General features: G+C 39.0%; 3 protein-coding genes across 3 annotated transcripts; all 3 read left to right on the top strand.

Moving 5' to 3' along the window:
* Positions 1-1,209: 1,209 nt before the first annotated feature.
* On the top strand, positions 1,210-5,467 carry LOC108899743 (extracellular calcium-sensing receptor-like). The gene is given in 11 exon segments (XM_018700366.2): positions 1,210-1,442; positions 1,916-2,214; positions 2,375-2,457; positions 2,716-2,985; positions 3,272-3,478; positions 3,567-3,704; positions 3,706-3,843; positions 4,020-4,247; positions 4,351-4,474; positions 4,556-5,043; positions 5,045-5,467. Coding segments are annotated over 11 exon segments (2,631 nt in total).
* A 2,054-nt stretch (positions 5,468-7,521) lies between these two features.
* LOC108899744 (extracellular calcium-sensing receptor-like) lies at positions 7,522-11,160 on the top strand. The gene is made up of 8 exons (XM_018700367.2): positions 7,522-7,817; positions 7,966-8,052; positions 8,326-8,592; positions 8,968-9,174; positions 9,271-9,546; positions 9,723-9,950; positions 10,049-10,172; positions 10,253-11,160. The coding sequence occupies exons 1-8, from the start codon at positions 7,557-7,559 to the stop codon at positions 11,158-11,160; spliced, it is 2,358 nt and encodes a 785-aa protein (XP_018555883.2). The 5' UTR covers positions 7,522-7,556.
* A 2,241-nt stretch (positions 11,161-13,401) lies between these two features.
* On the top strand, positions 13,402-17,763 carry LOC108899763 (extracellular calcium-sensing receptor-like). The gene is given in 10 exon segments (XM_018700389.1): positions 13,402-13,634; positions 14,025-14,319; positions 14,474-14,560; positions 14,751-15,020; positions 15,361-15,567; positions 15,654-15,929; positions 16,287-16,514; positions 16,598-16,721; positions 16,852-17,444; positions 17,446-17,763. Coding segments are annotated over 10 exon segments (2,631 nt in total).
* The last annotated feature ends 23 nt before the right edge of the window (positions 17,764-17,786 follow it).

The raw sequence follows: 17,786 nt of genomic DNA on the forward strand, positions 1-17,786 counted from the left end.
TTAAAGAATATGAAATTCTCAACATCGAAGCAAGAAAATTTCCTAGATTTTCCTAGATTTGTCCAGTATTGTCTTTGATTAGGTCCTCCCTGGCTGCTTGACTCCAATTTCAAGTTTGTAAAACAGGCTTTCCATTAAAATGTTTTCATTTCAAAGCTGAAGTAACCATGACTGCAATATTATGGTTATTCTGTCAATCTTTGGAATCTGGCCAATCCAATTTGGATTTGTGACAGGGTTCTAGACACAGTTCATTTTCAGTTTCCAAAGGGCATTATCAACAGTGACAAGCAAGCTGGACTTGCTATGTAAAATCACTGGAGTGTGTAAAAAAGCTTAAAGGAAATGAGGGAGGGGAAAGATGGGTGGCAACAAGTTCTAATGGGGTAACCTGTATTGTATGCATGGTTCTGCAAAACTGATCATATGTCAATTCTACTAAGTTATTATAGGTGCTAGTCAGATACAGTAACCTTCTACAAGGTATGATGCAGTGAAAAATAGACTGGAAGATATAAAATTTCACCAAATGTCTCATTATGCTGCTGGTACCATCTAGTGGACATTTCACTTCATGCTATTATTGTGTGACAGTGAATCCCAGAGACTTTGGGCTGATTTATGGAATTGATGAGTATAATCTGGTGTGCTTCTCTCTCACATAAATTTGGGATTATACTCAGTTCAAAATTATTTTTCAAATACATGCATGTACAGTGTCTGTTCAGGTTTTAAACTACAGAGCAAATGGACAACAACTTGTATTTTAAAACAGGGCAGTTAGAATTTTTACTGGAAGATGAAACAATTCAAAATATTAACATTCATATGGAAGTCCACTTAAAGTTATATTCAAGAAAACTTATATGTATAAAACCATAAACGTATATAATCATATGATGTTCATACAAATATCATTTGATGTTTATGTAACATCATATACACATTTTTGGAAACCCCAATCATCATGGCCACCACAATGTATATTTGCATTTAAAAGGATGTCAAGATGGCCTCTCAGATATGTTGTCATTAGTGACCACATTAATTCTGCCTTGTGTCAAAATCAGCTCCAAATGAAATGCATTTTAGGCCCTGCCTCCACATCTCCTATCCTAATGGGTGGAGGTAAAGATTAAACAATACAGCAATTAAATAAAAGGAGGTGACATGACTGGGCTCAGAAAAGGGGTGAACTAGAGGAAAGTCATGTGGACATTTCTAGACATCAACTTATTCTTGTTGTTGATATATTGCTACTTTTCCTCTGCTGTGACCTCCCCTCTTTATTTCTCCTCCTGCCAGTTACAGGGACAGTTTCATCTAAATGGGATTCACAAGGATGGTGATGTGGTTCTTGGTGGGCTATTTGGAATCCACTTCTTTTCTTCTTATCCTGACCTGTCTTTTACCTCAGAGCCACAACAGCCTACCTGTCATGGGTGAGTCTGTCACGGTAACAGAAAAGTAACAGAATATATATATATATATATATATATATATATATATATACAAAACATATATATATATGTACTATTTAACATATTGCTATTGACATTGCATTGTCTTTTTCTTTTTTTTTATCATTATAATATATTGTCTACATGTATATGTTTGCAAGTCATTGATATATTGTATTTTTCAGTAGTAACTATATATATATATATATATATATATATATTTTGTGTGTGTGTTGTGTGTTGTTGTTTTTTATATATATATATATATACATATATATATATATATATATATATATACATATAAAATTATTTATTTATTTTTAATTTAAGTATTATATTATGGTTGTTGCTATTCAGCAGTATTCATTGTTGGTGGTTGTGAAACATTTATGTTTGCACAGTTAATAGGTCAGGTTGTATTGTTCAGTACTGAACAGAGGTATTTTATGTGTTAGTTTTGATGTTCCAGGACTCAGACATGCCCAGACCATGGCCTTTGCCATTGATGAGATCAACAGAAACTCCAACCTGCTTCCTAATGTGACTCTGGGATACAGTCTGTATGATAATTGCGTTCAACTAGCTACTGGATTCCGTGCTGCATTGTCATTAATCAGTGGTCAAGAGGAGCAAGTTATATTACATGAGACCTGTGTAGGAACCCCTCCAGTCCTTGGGATTGTGGGTGATTCTTCCTCTACACGTTCTATTGCCATCTCCACTGTCTTAGGTTTGTACAGAGTGCCTATGGTAAGTTTGCTTTATCATCTATTACTTCTTTTGGATCACTCACACTTTTAATTACATTCTAAATTATGAATAATCAATCTTTAACAAATGAAAGAGTGTGTAAAAGCTTTGACATTTTTTAGGATGTGCAGTTTTTCACAGTTTTTTTTTTTTTCACAGGTGAGTTATTTTGCCTACATGTTCCTGCCTGAGTGACCGGCAAAAGTTTCCATCCTTCTTTAGGACGATCCCAAGTGATGCTTTCCAGGTGAAAACCTATCAACAAAACAATAATGCATAAAATAAAGCATGTGCAGTTAAAAATTTGTCAGAAAAAACATCCCAGTTCTGCAAGTACACTGCCATAGCAGCAGCTGATCAGCAAATCTTTTGTTTGTCACTGGGAATATTATTTCTCACAACACTGAATGGCAGTAATTCAATATTGTGGAGTCTGTTCAGCAGGATTTCCAGTGAAAGATTTTTCCAGCCTGTGCTCTAATCCCTTCTCTCTGTACTCACTTAGGTGCGTGCTATGATTCAGATTCTAAAACACTTTGGCTGGACTTGGGCAGGTCTGTTGGTGAGAGATGATGATTATGGACTCCATGCTGCCCGAATCTTCCAATCTGACCTGGGTCCATCTGGTGGAGGTTGTCTAGCCTATACAGAAATTTTGCCCAGGGGCACTGATCAAGCTGAACTTAAGAGGATTGTGGATGTGATGAAGAAATCCACAGCTCGTGTGGTCATTGTGTTTGCACATGAGGGCCACATGATTAACCTCATGGAAGAGGTTGGGCTTGAAATACAATTTCATCCTAACTTAACACAAAACATACTGATTTCTTTGTCAAATTGATTTATGTTGGAACTATTTATTGGCCAATGATAAATAGATTTAATTGAATAAGTCATATCTCATATCTTAATTAAAGGTGCTGATAATATTCATCACTTTTCTCATGATGCTGTATAAAACACAGGAGTGCACCTATGTATGACATCAGCTGTTGAACTGAGATACTACTTTTGTGGTGTGCTAGTATGAAGTAATAAACTTGCTTTAATGCAATGTACAGGTGGTGAGGCAGAATGTGACAGGCCTGCAGTGGATAGCCAGTGAAGCCTGGATATCAGCTACTGTGCTCCAGACCCCCCACCTCATGCCGTACCTGGGTGGAACACTGGGCATTGCCATACGTCGAGGAGAAATACCAGAGCTCAGAGACTTCCTGTTACAAATACGTCCTGACCTACACCACAACAACAGTTATGGAAATAACATGGTGAGAATTTAACCTTGCAATCTGATCTGGTATTTACAAGAATGATGTATCATTTTGTTTATAACACACAGTTTTTAATATTTTTCAGGTAAATCAGTTTTGGGAACACACATTTCAGTGTAGATTTGCACCACCTCCAGCAGGTTGGGTGGAAGCTGGAGGAGCATTATGCACTGGACAGGAAGATCTAGAGAGTTTAGAGACTGAATTCTTGGATGTTTCAAATCCTCAGGCCAGAGTATAATGTGTATAAGGCTGTGTATGCTCTGGCATATGCCCTTGATGACATGCTGCAGTGTGAGCCAGGGAGAGGGCCTTTCAGTGGGAACAGCTGTGGTAATTTACACAGACTGGAGCCATGGCAGGTGTGATATCAGTTTACACTCCACCTTTAACTAAATTCTGTGTTTTAGCATTTCTTGTGGAGTAGAAATTGGTATTTAGGATTGAATACAAAGCTTTCAAATGACTAATTGTAATATGAATAATATATATTATTTTTTCATCTATCTTCTTGTATCCCTTCTTCTGATATTCACAGCTTGTGTATTACTTGGATAAGGTCAACTTCACCACATCATTTGGTGATCAAGTGTCATTTGATGAGAATGGTGATGTCTTACCAATCTATGATATCTTGAACTGGCAGTGGCTTCCTGATGGAAGAACTAAACTTCAGACTGTGGGTGAGGTTAAGAAGTCAGCCTTCAAAGGTGAAGAACTCACACTTGATGAAGACAAAATCTTCTGGAACTTTAAATCAGAAGAGGTCACCTCTGACTTTTCAAACTACTATCTTCTGGCAAATGGATAACTCAGTATATCAGTGTATAGTAATGTAAAATAACAGATATTTATTTTTCTCCTCACAGCCACCACGGTCAGTGTGCAGTGAGAGCTGTCCTCCAGGTACCCGCATGGCCAGAAAGAAGGGGGAACCTGAGTGTTGTTTTGACTGCATCCCTTGTTCTGAGGGAAAGATCAGCAATAAGACTGGTGAGTGTTCAGATTTAAACATTCTTCTTTCATGTTTATAGTCATAAATATGTATCTTAGCACTGTCACTTTTTTCCACAGATTCCATGGAATGCACCAGTTGTCCAGAGGATTTCTGGTCCAGTCCCCAGCGTGACCACTGTGTTCCTAAGAAAACAGAGTTCCTCTCCTATCATGAGCCTCTGGGTATCTGCTTGACAGCCACCTCACTGCTGGGCACATTTATCTGTGCTGTTGTCCTAGGCATCTTCATCTATCATCGCAGAACACCTGTAGTTCGTGCCAACAATTCTGAACTCAGTTTCCAGCTATTGCTGTCACTTAAATTATGTTTCCTCTGCTCATTGCTGTTCATCGGTCGTCCCAGACTGTGGACATGCCAATTGAGACATGCAGCATTTGGGATCAGCTTTGTGCTTTGTGTGTCATGTATCCTGGTGAAAACCATGGTGGTTCTGGCTGTGTTCAAGGCCTCCAAGCCAGGAGGTGAAGCCAGTCTGAAGTGGTTTGGTGTTTTACAGCAGAGAGGGACAGTTCTGATTCTTACTTCTTTCCAGGCAGTAATCTGTACTGCTTTGGCTTGTGTCTGCATCACCAGCTCCTCATAAAAACACTCACTACCACAATGACAAGATAGTTTATGAATGTGTAGTTGGGTCCACATTTGGTTTTGCAGTGTTACTGGGCTATATTGGCATACTGGCTATTCTTAGTTTTCTCATTGCATTTCTAGCAAGGAATCTTCCAGACAGTTTCAATGAGGCCAAATTCATAACTTTCAGCATGTTGATCTTCTGTGCTGTGTGGGTGGCATTTGTCCCTGCTTATATCAGCTCACCAGGCAAATATGCAGATGCAGTGGAGGTATTTGCCATCCTGGCCTCCAGTTTTGGCCTCTTGGTGGCACTGTTTGGACCCAAGTGTTACATAATCCTGCTGAGACCAGAGAGAAACACAAAGAAAGCTATCATGGGTCGAGGTATTCAGTCATAAAACATTGTAATTTCATAGGACAGAATTAAACAATTTTCTCTAAACTATACAAATTACAGGCAGAAAAATATATTAATTGGAAAACATATTATGTAATCCAGAGAGCTGACACATAAATGCATTTGAATATGAAATTTCTTACAACCCGGATCATATATGTAAGAATACGTAAACAGAATGAGTTAATCTATTTTTTCCAGAGTGCAATTAAAGTACAAAGCACTTACTCTTCAAATGCTGTTTATGGCCTTTGTGACTTTTTCATGACGTAAGTTGATCATACACCTGATTAAACTGGAAGTTACTTTCTCTCAATACAAAATGGAGAGTATTTGGTTTAATGCAACAGTATTTAATTTTGTCCTGCATGAAAGACTGACTTTTAGAACATCACCAGGAACAACGTCCTGATGATAAACAAAGATGACACTGTCTTTTTAAGATGCCGTAATCTATGGATTCTCAGGCACCATTGATAGAATCATACAGGTACAGCATTGTAGTGTGAACCGTAATGAAATTACACTGATTGTTCTGTTCAACTGTCCAATTTAACATTTTTGTAGACCATACATACAAATACAAATAAGTAAACTGAACTTGATCTGATCATATCTCTCTACCAAGTTACTATAGGTGCTAACCAGAAACAATAACCCTCTATCATGCACAGTGCAATGTAAAATAGATGGGAAGATGGGAAGATGTATTATTCCACCAATCTCTCAGTATGCTGCTGCTACCATCTAGTGGATATTTCACATAATGCAGTAGCTGTGTAATGATGAATCCCACAAATCAAGGTCTGATTTGGACATTTAGTGAGTGTAATCTGGTATACTTGTCTCACACAAGTTTGGGATTATACTCAATACAAAATTATTCCTCATATACATGTATGTACAATATCCATTCAGGTTTTCAATTGTACAGATGTTTTACAGGAAGGTGAAATAGTCTACATAATGTTTATCTACTACATAATGTACATGTGGGCATCCACATCACATAACATTTAATAAAACTAAATAATTTAGTCATTTTGGTAAACCTTGACCTTCATGTTCACCCACAATTTGAATTTTGATTTGAAAGAACATGGCATTGGAGCTATGTTATTAAAAATTACCACACAATTTCTGCCTTGATTCAAAATCAGTCTCAAATGAAATGCATTTTAGGCCCTGCCCCTACATCTTCTCCTGCCCTGATGGGTGGTGTACAAGATTAAACAATACTGTAACTCAATAAAAGGGAATGACATAGCTGTAAAAACTAATAACTGGGCTCAGAAACAGGGTGAACCAGACAAAAGTCATGTGGACATTTTTAACTACCAAATTGCTCTTGTTCTTCTTGCTGTATTCCTACTTTTCATCTGCTGTGTCCTCCCCTCTTTATTCCTCCTCCTGCCATTTACAGGGACAGTTTTATCTAAGTGGGATTCACAAAGCTGGAGATGTGGTCCTAGGTGGGCTGTTTCAAATTCACCTCTTTTCAACTCATTCTGACCTGCCTTTTACCTCAGAGCCACAACAGCCTACCTGCTATGGGTGAGTCCATTAGTGAAACAGCAAAAAACAGAAACTCGGAAAGACAGTCCTATCATTAGAATGTATTTTTGATCGTTGATATTATGATGAAACAATTACATTGTGTATTTATACTACTTTAAACATATTGCTTTTGCACAGTCTCTTTTCTTTCTTTTTTCATCCAATTATTATTATTGTGGTTGTTGTTATTCAAGGGGATTCATTGTTAAAATATAAGTTGTCTAACATGTATATGTTTGTAAAGTCATTGAATCATATTATATTTTTCAGTAGTAAACTATATATATAAACTATATAATATATATATATATGTGTGTGTGTGTGTGTGTGTGTGTGTGTGTGTGTGTATTTATTTTTCATTATAGTATTATATTATGGTTGTTGCTATTCAGCACTATTCATTGTTTGCAAAATTTGTGGTTGTGAAACATTTATGTTTGCACAGTTAATAGGTCAGGTTGTATTTTTCAGTACTGAACAGAGGTATTTTATGTGTTAGTTTTCATATTTCAGGATTCAGAGAGGTCCTGACCATGGCCTTTGCTATTGATGAGATCAACAGAAACTCCAACCTGCTACCTAATGTGACTCTGGGATATAGTCTGTATGATAACTGTGTCCGGGTTGGAGTTGCATTCCTTGCCGCACTGTCATTAGTCAATGGTCAAGAGGAGCAAATTATATTACATGAGAACTGTGTAGGAACCCCTCCAGTCCTAGGAATTGTGGGTGATTCTTCCTCTACACGTTCTATTGCCATATCCACTGTCTTAGGTTTGTACAGAGTGCCTATGGTAAGTTTTTCTGCCTTACCATCTATTAATGATTTGTGATCATTGATCACTGATGAAGTTTTAAACAATGGATAACCAAATTTAAAGACTGAATGAGTGTACAAATTTTTTCTTTGTTTTTAGAATGTACAGTCTGTGTTTTTCACAGGTGAGTTATTTTGCCACATGTTCCTGTCTGAGTGACCGGCAAAAGTTTCCATCCTTCTTCAGGACGATCCCAAGTGATGCTTTCCAGGTGAATATCTATTAGCAAAATTCATAAAATAGAGCATCTGCATTTTAAAAATTTGTCACATATCACTGGCCTGCAGGCACAGCAATCAGCCACAACATTGAAATTAGTTACGGATTTTAGTGTTGTCACTGATCAGTTTATATTCCTTTTGTGTACATTCGTTCAACAACACTGAAAAACAATATGTAAACATGGCCCATTGTGGAACCTGTTTAGCAGGATATAAGATTATTAAAGCCTGTACAATAATTCCTCCAATCTGTACTCACTTAGGTGCGTGCTATGATTCAGATTCTAAAACACTTTGGCTGGACTTGGTTTGGCCTTCTGGTCAGTGATGATGACTATGGACTCCATGCTGCCCGATCCTTCCAAACCGACCTGGGTCCATCTGGTGGAGTTTGTCTGGCCTATACCGAGATTTTGCCCAAGGAGAATGACCCAGCTGAACTAAAGAGGATTGTAGATGTGATGAAGAAATCCACAGCTCGTGTGGTCATTGGGTTTGCACACAGTCACATGATTAACCTCATGGAAGAGGTTGGGCTCAAAATACAATTTCATTGTTACTTCACACATGACTTTTATATATTTTTTAGTCAAACTGAAAGAGTTATGTTGCCAAAAAGTATTGATTTGTAGGAACTAGTTTTATTGAATAAGTTACATCTCTGATTAATCAAAGCTGCTGCTCAGAGGGTTCTAGAGTGAGATCACATGAATTTTACTCAGCACTTGTTACAATGATACTTATCCTTTTGCTCATGATATTGTGTAAAACATAGGACTTTACTCATAATACTGTGACTCATAATACAGAATTGCATTGGTGAAAGACATCAACTGTGGAAATGAAATACTTCTTTTGTGGCAAGGCAGTATGTAGTAATATACTTGATATAATGTAATGTACAGGTGGTGAGGCAGAATGTGACAGGCCTGCAGTGGATAGCCAGTGAAGTCTGGACAACAGCTGCTGTGCTCCAGACCCCCCGCCTCATGCCGTACCTGGGTGGAACACTGGGCATTGCCGTACGTCGAGGAGAAATACCAGAGCTCAGAGACTTCCTGTTACAAATACGTCCTGACCCACACCACAACAACAGCTATGGAAATAACATGGTGAGAATTTAACCTTGCAATCTGATCTGGTATTTACAAGCAATGATGTATCATGTATCATTTTGTTTATAACACACAGTTTTTAATATTTTTCAGATAAATCAGTTTTGGGAATACACATTTCAGTGTAGATTTACACCACCTCCAGCAGGTTGGGTGGAAGCTGGGGGAGCATTATGCACTGGACAGGAAGATCTAGAGAGTGTGGAGACTGAATTTTTGGATGTTTCAAACCTCAGACCAGAGTATAATGTGTACAAGGCTGTGTATGCTCTGGCATATGCCCTTGATGACATGCTGCAGTGTGAGCCAGGGAGAGGGCCTTTCAGTGGGAACAGCTGTGGTAATTTACACAGACTGGAGCCATGGCAGGTGTGATATCAGTTTACACTCCACCTTTAACTAAATTCTGTGTTTTAGCATTTCTTGTGGAGTAGAAATTGGTATTTAGGATTGAATACAAAGCTTTCAAATGACTAATTGTAATATGAATAATATATATTATTTTGTCATCTATCTTCTTGTATCCCTTCTTCTGATATTCACAGCTTGTGTATTATTTAGGAAAGGTCAACTTCACCACATCATTTGGTGATCAAGTGTCATTTGATGAGAATGGTGATGTCTTACCAATCTATGATATCATGAACTGGCAGTGGCTTCCTGATGGAAGAACTAAAGTTCAGACTGTGGGTGAGGTTAAGAAGTCAGCTTTCAAAGGTGAAGAACTCAAACTTGATGAAGACAAAATCTTCTGGAACTTTGAATCAAAAGAGGTTACTTCTGATTTTTCAGACTGTTATCTTCTTGTCCACGGATAAATTCATTGTATCAGAGTATAGTGGTGTAGAATAACATATTTTCCTCCCTACAGCCACCACGGTCAGTGTGCAGTGAGAGCTGTCCTCCAGGTACCCGCATGGCCAGAAAGAAGGGGGAACCTGAGTGTTGTTTTGACTGCATCCCTTGTTCTGAGGGAATGATCAGCAATAAGACTGGTGAGTGTTCAGGTTTAAACATTTTTCTTTCATGTTTATAGTATAAATATGTATCTTAGCACTGTCACTTTTTTCCACAGATTCCACGGAGTGCATCAGTTGTCCAGAGGATTTCTGGTCCAGTCCCCAGCGTGACCACTGTGTTCCTAAGAAAATAGAGTTCCTCTCCTATCATGAGCCTCTTGGTATCTGCTTGACGACAACCTCATTGCTGGGCACATTTATCTGTGCTGTTATCCTGGGCATCTTCATCTATCATCGCAGAACACCTGTAGTTCGTGCCAATAATTCTGAACTCAGTTTCCAGCTATTGCTGTCTCTCAAATTATGTTTCCTCTGCTCATTGCTGTTCATCGGTCGTCCCAGACTGTGGACATGCCAGCTGAGACATGCAGCATTTGGGATCAGCTTTGTGCTTTGTGTGTCATGTATCCTGGTGAAAACCATGGTGGTTCTGGCTGTGTTCAAGGCCTCCAAGCCAGGAGGTGAAGCCAGTCTGAAGTGGTTTGGTGCTGTGCAGCAGAGAGGGACAGTTGTGGTTCTTACTTCTGTTCAAGCCACAATCTGTACTGTTTGGCTTGTGTCTGCATCACCAGCTCCTCATAAAAACACTTACTACCACAATGACAAGATAGTTTATGAGTGTGTAGTTGGGTCCACAGTTGGTTTTGCAGTATTACTGGGCTATATTGGCATACTGGCTATTCTTAGTTTTCTCATTGCATTTCTAGCGAGAAATCTTCCAGACAGTTTCAATGAGGCCAAACTCATCACTTTCAGCATGCTGATCTTCTGTGCTGTGTGGGTGGCATTTGTCCCTGCTTATGTCAATTCCCCAGGCAAATATGCAGATGCAGTGGAGGTATTTGCCATCCTGGCCTCCAGTTTTGGCCTCTTGGTGGCACTGTTTGGACCCAAATGTTACATAATCCTGCTGAGACCAGAGAGAAACACAAAGAAAGCCATCATGGGTCGAGGCATTGAGTAATAAAAATGGCACCTATTTTCATTAATCAGTTTTCTCTATACAATATAAAACTACAAGCAGAATATAGAATCTGTTAATAGTAATAGCAATGTTATGTAATCCACAAAGGAGGGCTGATGTCACATACATGTGTTTGAATATGAAATGTCTTATAACTTGGATCATATATGTAAGAATACTTAAACACCGTGAGTTGTTCTATTTTTCTTTTTTTTTTTCATGGTTACTTTTACTGAATACATTATGCTAATTATTTGGTTTAATCCAACTGTATTTGCTTTGATCTGCATGGAGCTGATGTGAATTTAGACATACACTCACCCTGGGGCATTGCTTGGCATAAAGATCCCCCACTACAATTGCATCCATCCACCTCCCCCACCCCCTGCCCCCCACCCTTCACACACATATACATATAGAGCCCCACCCCACTGCTGCACTCCTACCAAAACTACTACTGGTAAAAGTAAAAATGTAGAGATATTAATGACTGTATGAACATATTTAATTTAACATACATGAACATTCTCAACATGGTCTATGGCATGGTGTTACATCCAAATAACAACAAACACACATCTACAGAAGTCATGTAATAATTTTTCAGTTACTATAAGGTTATTTGGGTTCATTTTTTAAAAAATAATAATAAAAAAAGGAAAAAACTGTTGCTGTGTCACATTACCAGACCTCAAACTGTACTCAGTGTTGAGCACCAATACAGGGAAGTTGCGTGTATGTTGTAGTTTACCTGCTGCTCAAGTACAGTGACATGTACTGGCGTACAGAATATGCGCGTGGCTATAGCATCTATTTGAACTTAACACTCGCTACACATTTGAGTAGAAATACATCTATTCTTTTCCCATCAATATGCCGTAATTATCTGAACTATTGCAATGCTAAACATTTATTGCTGAAAATTAATTGTGGCATTTACAGTGAGGCAGGTACCACAGTAAAAGGGGTCCGCTGACACAGATGCACATGTTTCTCCAAAATTCAAAAGAGTTTCAAAAGATAATCAGAAACAAAATCATGGAGGTACTGTCTTAGTTCAAGCCCCACTTCGCCCAGGTTTTTTCAGTGTGGAGTTTGTGTGTTCTCCCTGTACCTGCATGGGTTCTCTCCTGGTACTCTGGCTTCCTCCCCCCAAGTCCAAAGACATGCTAGTTAGGTGAATTTGTGACTCTAAATTACCTGCATTTGTGAATGTGAGTGTGATGGACTGGTGATCTGTCCAGGGAGTACCCCATCCCTCACCCAATGTCAGCTGGGATAGGCTCCAGTGCCCCCAGTCTGTGAGAGTGAATAACCGTGAGTTTACTGATTGGCCTGGTTTCCAGACTAGAATCCCATACCATAGAATAGGTATTACACAATTGCTTTCACAGACAGAGAACCACTTCATGCGTAAAATCACTAGAGTGTGCCTTTAAAGAGGCTGAAAAGAATTAAGGGAGGAGAAAGATGGATGACTACAAGTTCTAATGGGGTAACCTGTTTCTCATGGATGTTTCTTCAGAACTGGTCATCTCTTATGTCTAATGAATTAGTGTGGATGCCAGTCAGATACAGTTACCCTCTATCAAGCAGAGTGCCATGACTAATCAATGGAAAGAAGAAATTTCACCAAATTTCTGCATGCTGCTACTACCATCTAGTGGACATTTCACATTATCTATTATTGTGTGACTGTGAATCCCAAAGACTCAGAGCTAATTTGTGCATTTGATGAGTATGATTTGGGATTATAATGGGTAAAAAAAAAGACTCTTCTGATACATCATCTATGTATAGTATCTGTTCAGATTTTAAACTACTGAGAGACTGGAGGAAAGCTTGTTTTCTTACAACAAAGTGAGTAGACTTTTCACTGGAGGCTGAAATAGTCTACAAATTTATATACAACTTAACAAATGTATGTCCACTTCACATGACAATCAAAAAATCTAATATACACATCATATGACTGCCATGCAAATTTTAGCAAAGCATGATCTTCATAGTCATTGACAATGTACGTTTGGATTGGAAAGGTTGCCAACATGGATTTAGGGTGATGTTATTAAAACTGAATTGGTGTCAAATGAAATACATTTTAGGCCCTGCCCCTACCTTGTCTCCTGGCCTGATGGGCGGTGTGCAAGATTAAACAATACTGGAAGTCAGAAAAAGGGGGTGACATAGCTGTAGAGTTTAATAACTGGGCTCAGAAAAGGGGTGAACCAGAGGAAAGTCATGTGGAGAGTTTTAGTTACCAACTTGCTCTTGCTCAGGTTATATTCCTACTTTTCTCCTACTGTGTCCTCCTCTCTGAATTCTCCCTCTTGTCAGCTACAAGGACAGTTTCATCTAAATGGGATGCACAAGGATGGAGATGTGGTTCTAGGTGGGCTTTTTAGAACCCACTTCTTTTCTACCTATCCTGACCTGTCTTTTACCTCAGAGCCATCACAGCCTAATTGTCATGGGTGAGTCTGTCAGAGAAACAGGAAAAAAGCAGAAACTGGGGATAAGCCAGTCCCATTACTAAAATGTTTTTTGATTATTGGATATTACTGTGACAAAATTACATTGGGTGTGTTTGCCATTTTAAACACATTGCTTTTTTGCTCGATTTCCTTGATTTAATGTTTCATTTGTTATTGTCATTGGTTGTTGCTATTCAGCTGTCTTCACAACATATTGTTTTTTGCTCAATCTCTTGCATTTATTTTCTCATTCAAGTATTATTATGGTTGTTGATATTCAGCTGTCTTCATTGTTCTCAAAATCTGTATGTGTGCAACATGAATATGTTTGCACAGTCACAGCATCATGTTGTATTTTTCAGGAGTGAACACTGGTATTTTATGTGTTAGTTTTGATGTTCCAGGATTCAGACAGGCCCAGACCATGGCCTTTACCATTGATGAGATCAACAGAAACTCCAACCTGCTTCCTAATGTGGCTCTGGGATACAGTCTGTATGACAACTGCGTTCAACTAGGAGTTGGATTCCGTGCAGCATTGTTATTAGTCAGTGGTCAAGAGGAGCAAGTTGTACTACATGAAACCTGTGTAGGAACCCCTCCAGTCCTAGGGATTGTGGGTGATTCCTCCTCTACACGTTCTATTGCCATCTCCACTGTCTTAGGTTTGTACAGAGTGCCTATGGTAAGTTTGTCTGCTTTACCATGTTTTATTTTTATTTGGATCACTGACATTTTTTGATGAAATTTGAACAATGAATTAATTATCAACTTTAAAAAACTGAAACTATGTTAAAGCTTTGACATTTTTAAGGATGTGCAGTCTGTTTTTTTTACAGGTGAGTTATTTTGCGACATGTTCCTGCCTGAGTGACCGGCAAAAGTTTCCATCCTTCTTTAGGACGATCCCAAGTGATGCTTTCCAGGTGAAAATCTACCAGGAAATTGATAATGCAAAAATGTATGCATAAGCAAAATTGTCAGGAAGACCATCCCTGTACTGCAAATACACCAATCAGCCACAACATTAAAATTGGTAACTGGTTTTAGCAAGATTTCCAGTAAAAAGTTTATTCCAGCCTGTGCAGTAAATCCTTCTAGTCTTTGTTCACTTAGGTGCGTGCCATGATTCAGATTCTAAAACACTTTGGCTGGACTTGGGTTGGCCTTCTGATCAGAGATGATGATTATGGACTCCATGCTGCCCGATCCTTCCAAACTGACCTGGGTCCATCTGATGGAGGTTGTCTGGCCTATACAGAGACTTTGCCTGGGAACAATGACCCAGCTGAACTAAAGAGGATTGTGGATGTGATGAAGAAATCCACAGCTCGTGTGGTCATTGTGTTTGCACATGAGGGTCCTATGATTAAACTCCTGGAAGAGGTTCGGCCTGAAACGCAATTTCAAAAAATAACACACACCTTAATGTTTTCTTTGTCAAACTGAAAATTTTATGTTGCAAGACCTAATGGCCCTGTAGCAAATAGATTCAACTGATTAAGTTACACATCTGATTATTTTAACCTGCTGATAGGAGGGTTTTAGAGTGAGATTGCTTACTCAGAAAACTTATAATCAGTTCCAGTCATGATGGTATTCATCACTTTGCTCATAACACTTTGTAATCCGAAGAACTACACCTGTGAATGCCATCAACTGTGGCATTTAAATACTACAGATGTGGTAGTATGCAGTAATATACTTGGTATAATGCAATGTACAGGTGGTGAGGCAGAATGTGACAGGCCTGCAGTGGATAGCCAGCGAAGTCTGGATATCAGCTACTGTGCTCCAGACCCCCCGCTTCATGCCGTACCTGGGTGGAACACTGGGCATTGCCATACGTCGAGGAGAAATGCCAGGGCTCAGAGACTTCCTGTTACAAATACGTCCTGACCTACACCACAACAACAGTTATGGAAATAACATGGTGAGAATTTAACCTTACGATCTGAATTATTATCAAGAGTGATATATTGTCATTGTTTATAATACACAATTTTGAATATATTTCAGGTAAATCAATTTTGGGAATACACATTTCAGTGTAGATTTGCACCACCTCCAGCAGGTTGGGTGGAAGCTGGAGGAGCATTATGCACTGGACAGGAAGATCTAGAGAGTGTGGACACTGAGTTCTTGGATGTTTCAAACCTCAGGCCAGAGTATAATGTGTACAAGGCTGTGTATGCTCTGGCATATGCCCTTGATGACATGCTGCAGTGTGAACCAGGGAGAGGGCCTTTCAGCGGGCATAGCTGTGGGAATTTGCACAGACTGGAGCCGTGGCAGGTGTGATATCAGTTTACACTCTGCCTGTACATGTCGCTAAATCCATTTTTTTTTTTTTTTTACTTTTTCTTTTGTACTGGCATTTACAGTAAAAGACTAAATAATAATAACTAATGACATTACTAATTATAATATTTCTGATAACTGAAAGGATTTCACAAAAAGTGAATGACAGCAGTGGATTGTATTTATTAATATCAGGTCAGAGAGAGCTTATCACTAGTTATACGGTATTGTAAGTAATGTAACTTTAAAGGAAATGCTCTGATTTGTTGCACCTTGGTCATGGAGATTGTTTTTTTTTTTCATCTATCTTTTTATCTTTTTCTTCTCTATCCCTTATTTTGATTTTAATAGCTTCTGTATTATTTAGGAAAGGTCAACTTCACCACATCATTCAGTGATCAAGTGTCATTTGATGAGAATGGTGATGTCTTACCAATCTATGATATCATGAACTGGCAGTGGCTTCCTGATGGAAGAACTAAAGTTCAGACTGTGGGTGAGGTTAAGAAGTCAGCCTTCAAAGGTGAAGAACTCACACTTGATGAAGACAAAATCTTCTGGAACTTTGAATCCAAAAAGGTTACTTCTGATTTTTCAGACTTCTATCCTCTGGCCAAACTAATATCAGTGCACAGCAGTGAGGTATCATTTTCTCCCTTCAGCCACCCCGGTCAGTGTGCAGTGAGAGCTGTCCTCCAGGTACCCGCATGGCGAGAAGGAAGGGGGAACCTGAGTGTTGTTTTGACTGCATCCCTTGTTCTGAGGGAAAGATCAGCAATAAGACTGGTGAGTGCTCAGTTTTAAATATTTCAGTTTAGATTGTACAAATTTGTATCTCAAAACTCTGTTTTCATATGTTTTTCTTTCATGTTTATAGTATAAATATGTATCTTAGCACTGTCACTTTTTTCCACAGATTCCATGGAGTGCACCAGTTGTCCAGAGGATTTCTGGTCCAGCCCCCAGCGTGACTACTGTGTTCCTAAGAAAACAGAGTTCCTCTCCTACCATGAGCCTCTGGGTATCTTCTTGACAGCCACCTCACTGCTGGGCACATTTATCTGTATTGTTGTCCTGGGCATCTTCATCTATCATCACAGAACACCTATAGTTCGTGCCAACAATTCTGAACTCAGTTTCCAGCTATTGCTGTCACTTAAATTATGTTTCCTCTGCTCATTGCTGTTCATTGGACGACCCAGACTTTGGACATGCCAACTGAGACATGCAGCATTTGGGATCAGCTTTGTGCTTTGTGTCTCATGTATCCTAGTGAAAACCATGGTGGTTCTGGCTGTGTTCAAGGCCTCCAAGCCAGGAGGTGAAGCCAGTCTGAAGTGGTTTGGTGTTTTACAGCAGAGAGGGACAGTTCTGGTTCTTACTTCTTTCCAGGCAGTAATCTGTACTGTTTGGCTTGTGTCTGCATCACCAGTGCCTCATAAAAACACCAAATACCACAGTGACAAGATAGTTTATGAGTGTGTAGTTGGGTCCACATTTGGTTTTGCTAGTATTACTTGGTTATATTGGTTTACTGGCTATCCTCAGTTTCCTGTTAGCATTTCTGGCAAGGAATCTTCCAGACAGTTTCAATGAAGCCAAACTCATCACTTTCAGCATGTTGATCTTCTGTGCTGTGTGGGTGGCATTTGTCCCTGCTTATATTAGCTCACCAGGCAAATATGCAGATGCAGTGGAGGTATTTGCCATCCTGGCCTCCAGTTTTGGCCTCTTGGTGGCACTGTTTGGACCCAAATGTTATATAATCCTACTGAGACCAGAGAGAAACACAAGAAAAGCTATCATGGGTCGAGGCATCAAGTCGTAAAAACTGCACTTAATATCACAGTA

The sequence above is a fragment of the Lates calcarifer genome, linkage group LG21 (assembly GCF_001640805.2).
Source record: "Lates calcarifer isolate ASB-BC8 linkage group LG21, TLL_Latcal_v3, whole genome shotgun sequence".
NCBI classification, from domain to species: Eukaryota; Metazoa; Chordata; class Actinopteri; family Centropomidae; genus Lates; species Lates calcarifer.

Coding starts and splice junctions, on each gene's coding strand:
- LOC108899744 (XM_018700367.2), top strand. CDS start 7,557: ATGGCCTTTGCTATTGATGAGATCAACAGAAACTCCAACCTGCTACCT. Junction 7,818..7,965: donor GTTTGTACAGAGTGCCTATG/GTAAGTTTTTCT, acceptor TGTTTTTCACAG/GTGAGTTATTTTGCCACATG. Junction 9,175..9,270: donor ACAGCTATGGAAATAACATG/GTGAGAATTTAA, acceptor AATATTTTTCAG/ATAAATCAGTTTTGGGAATA.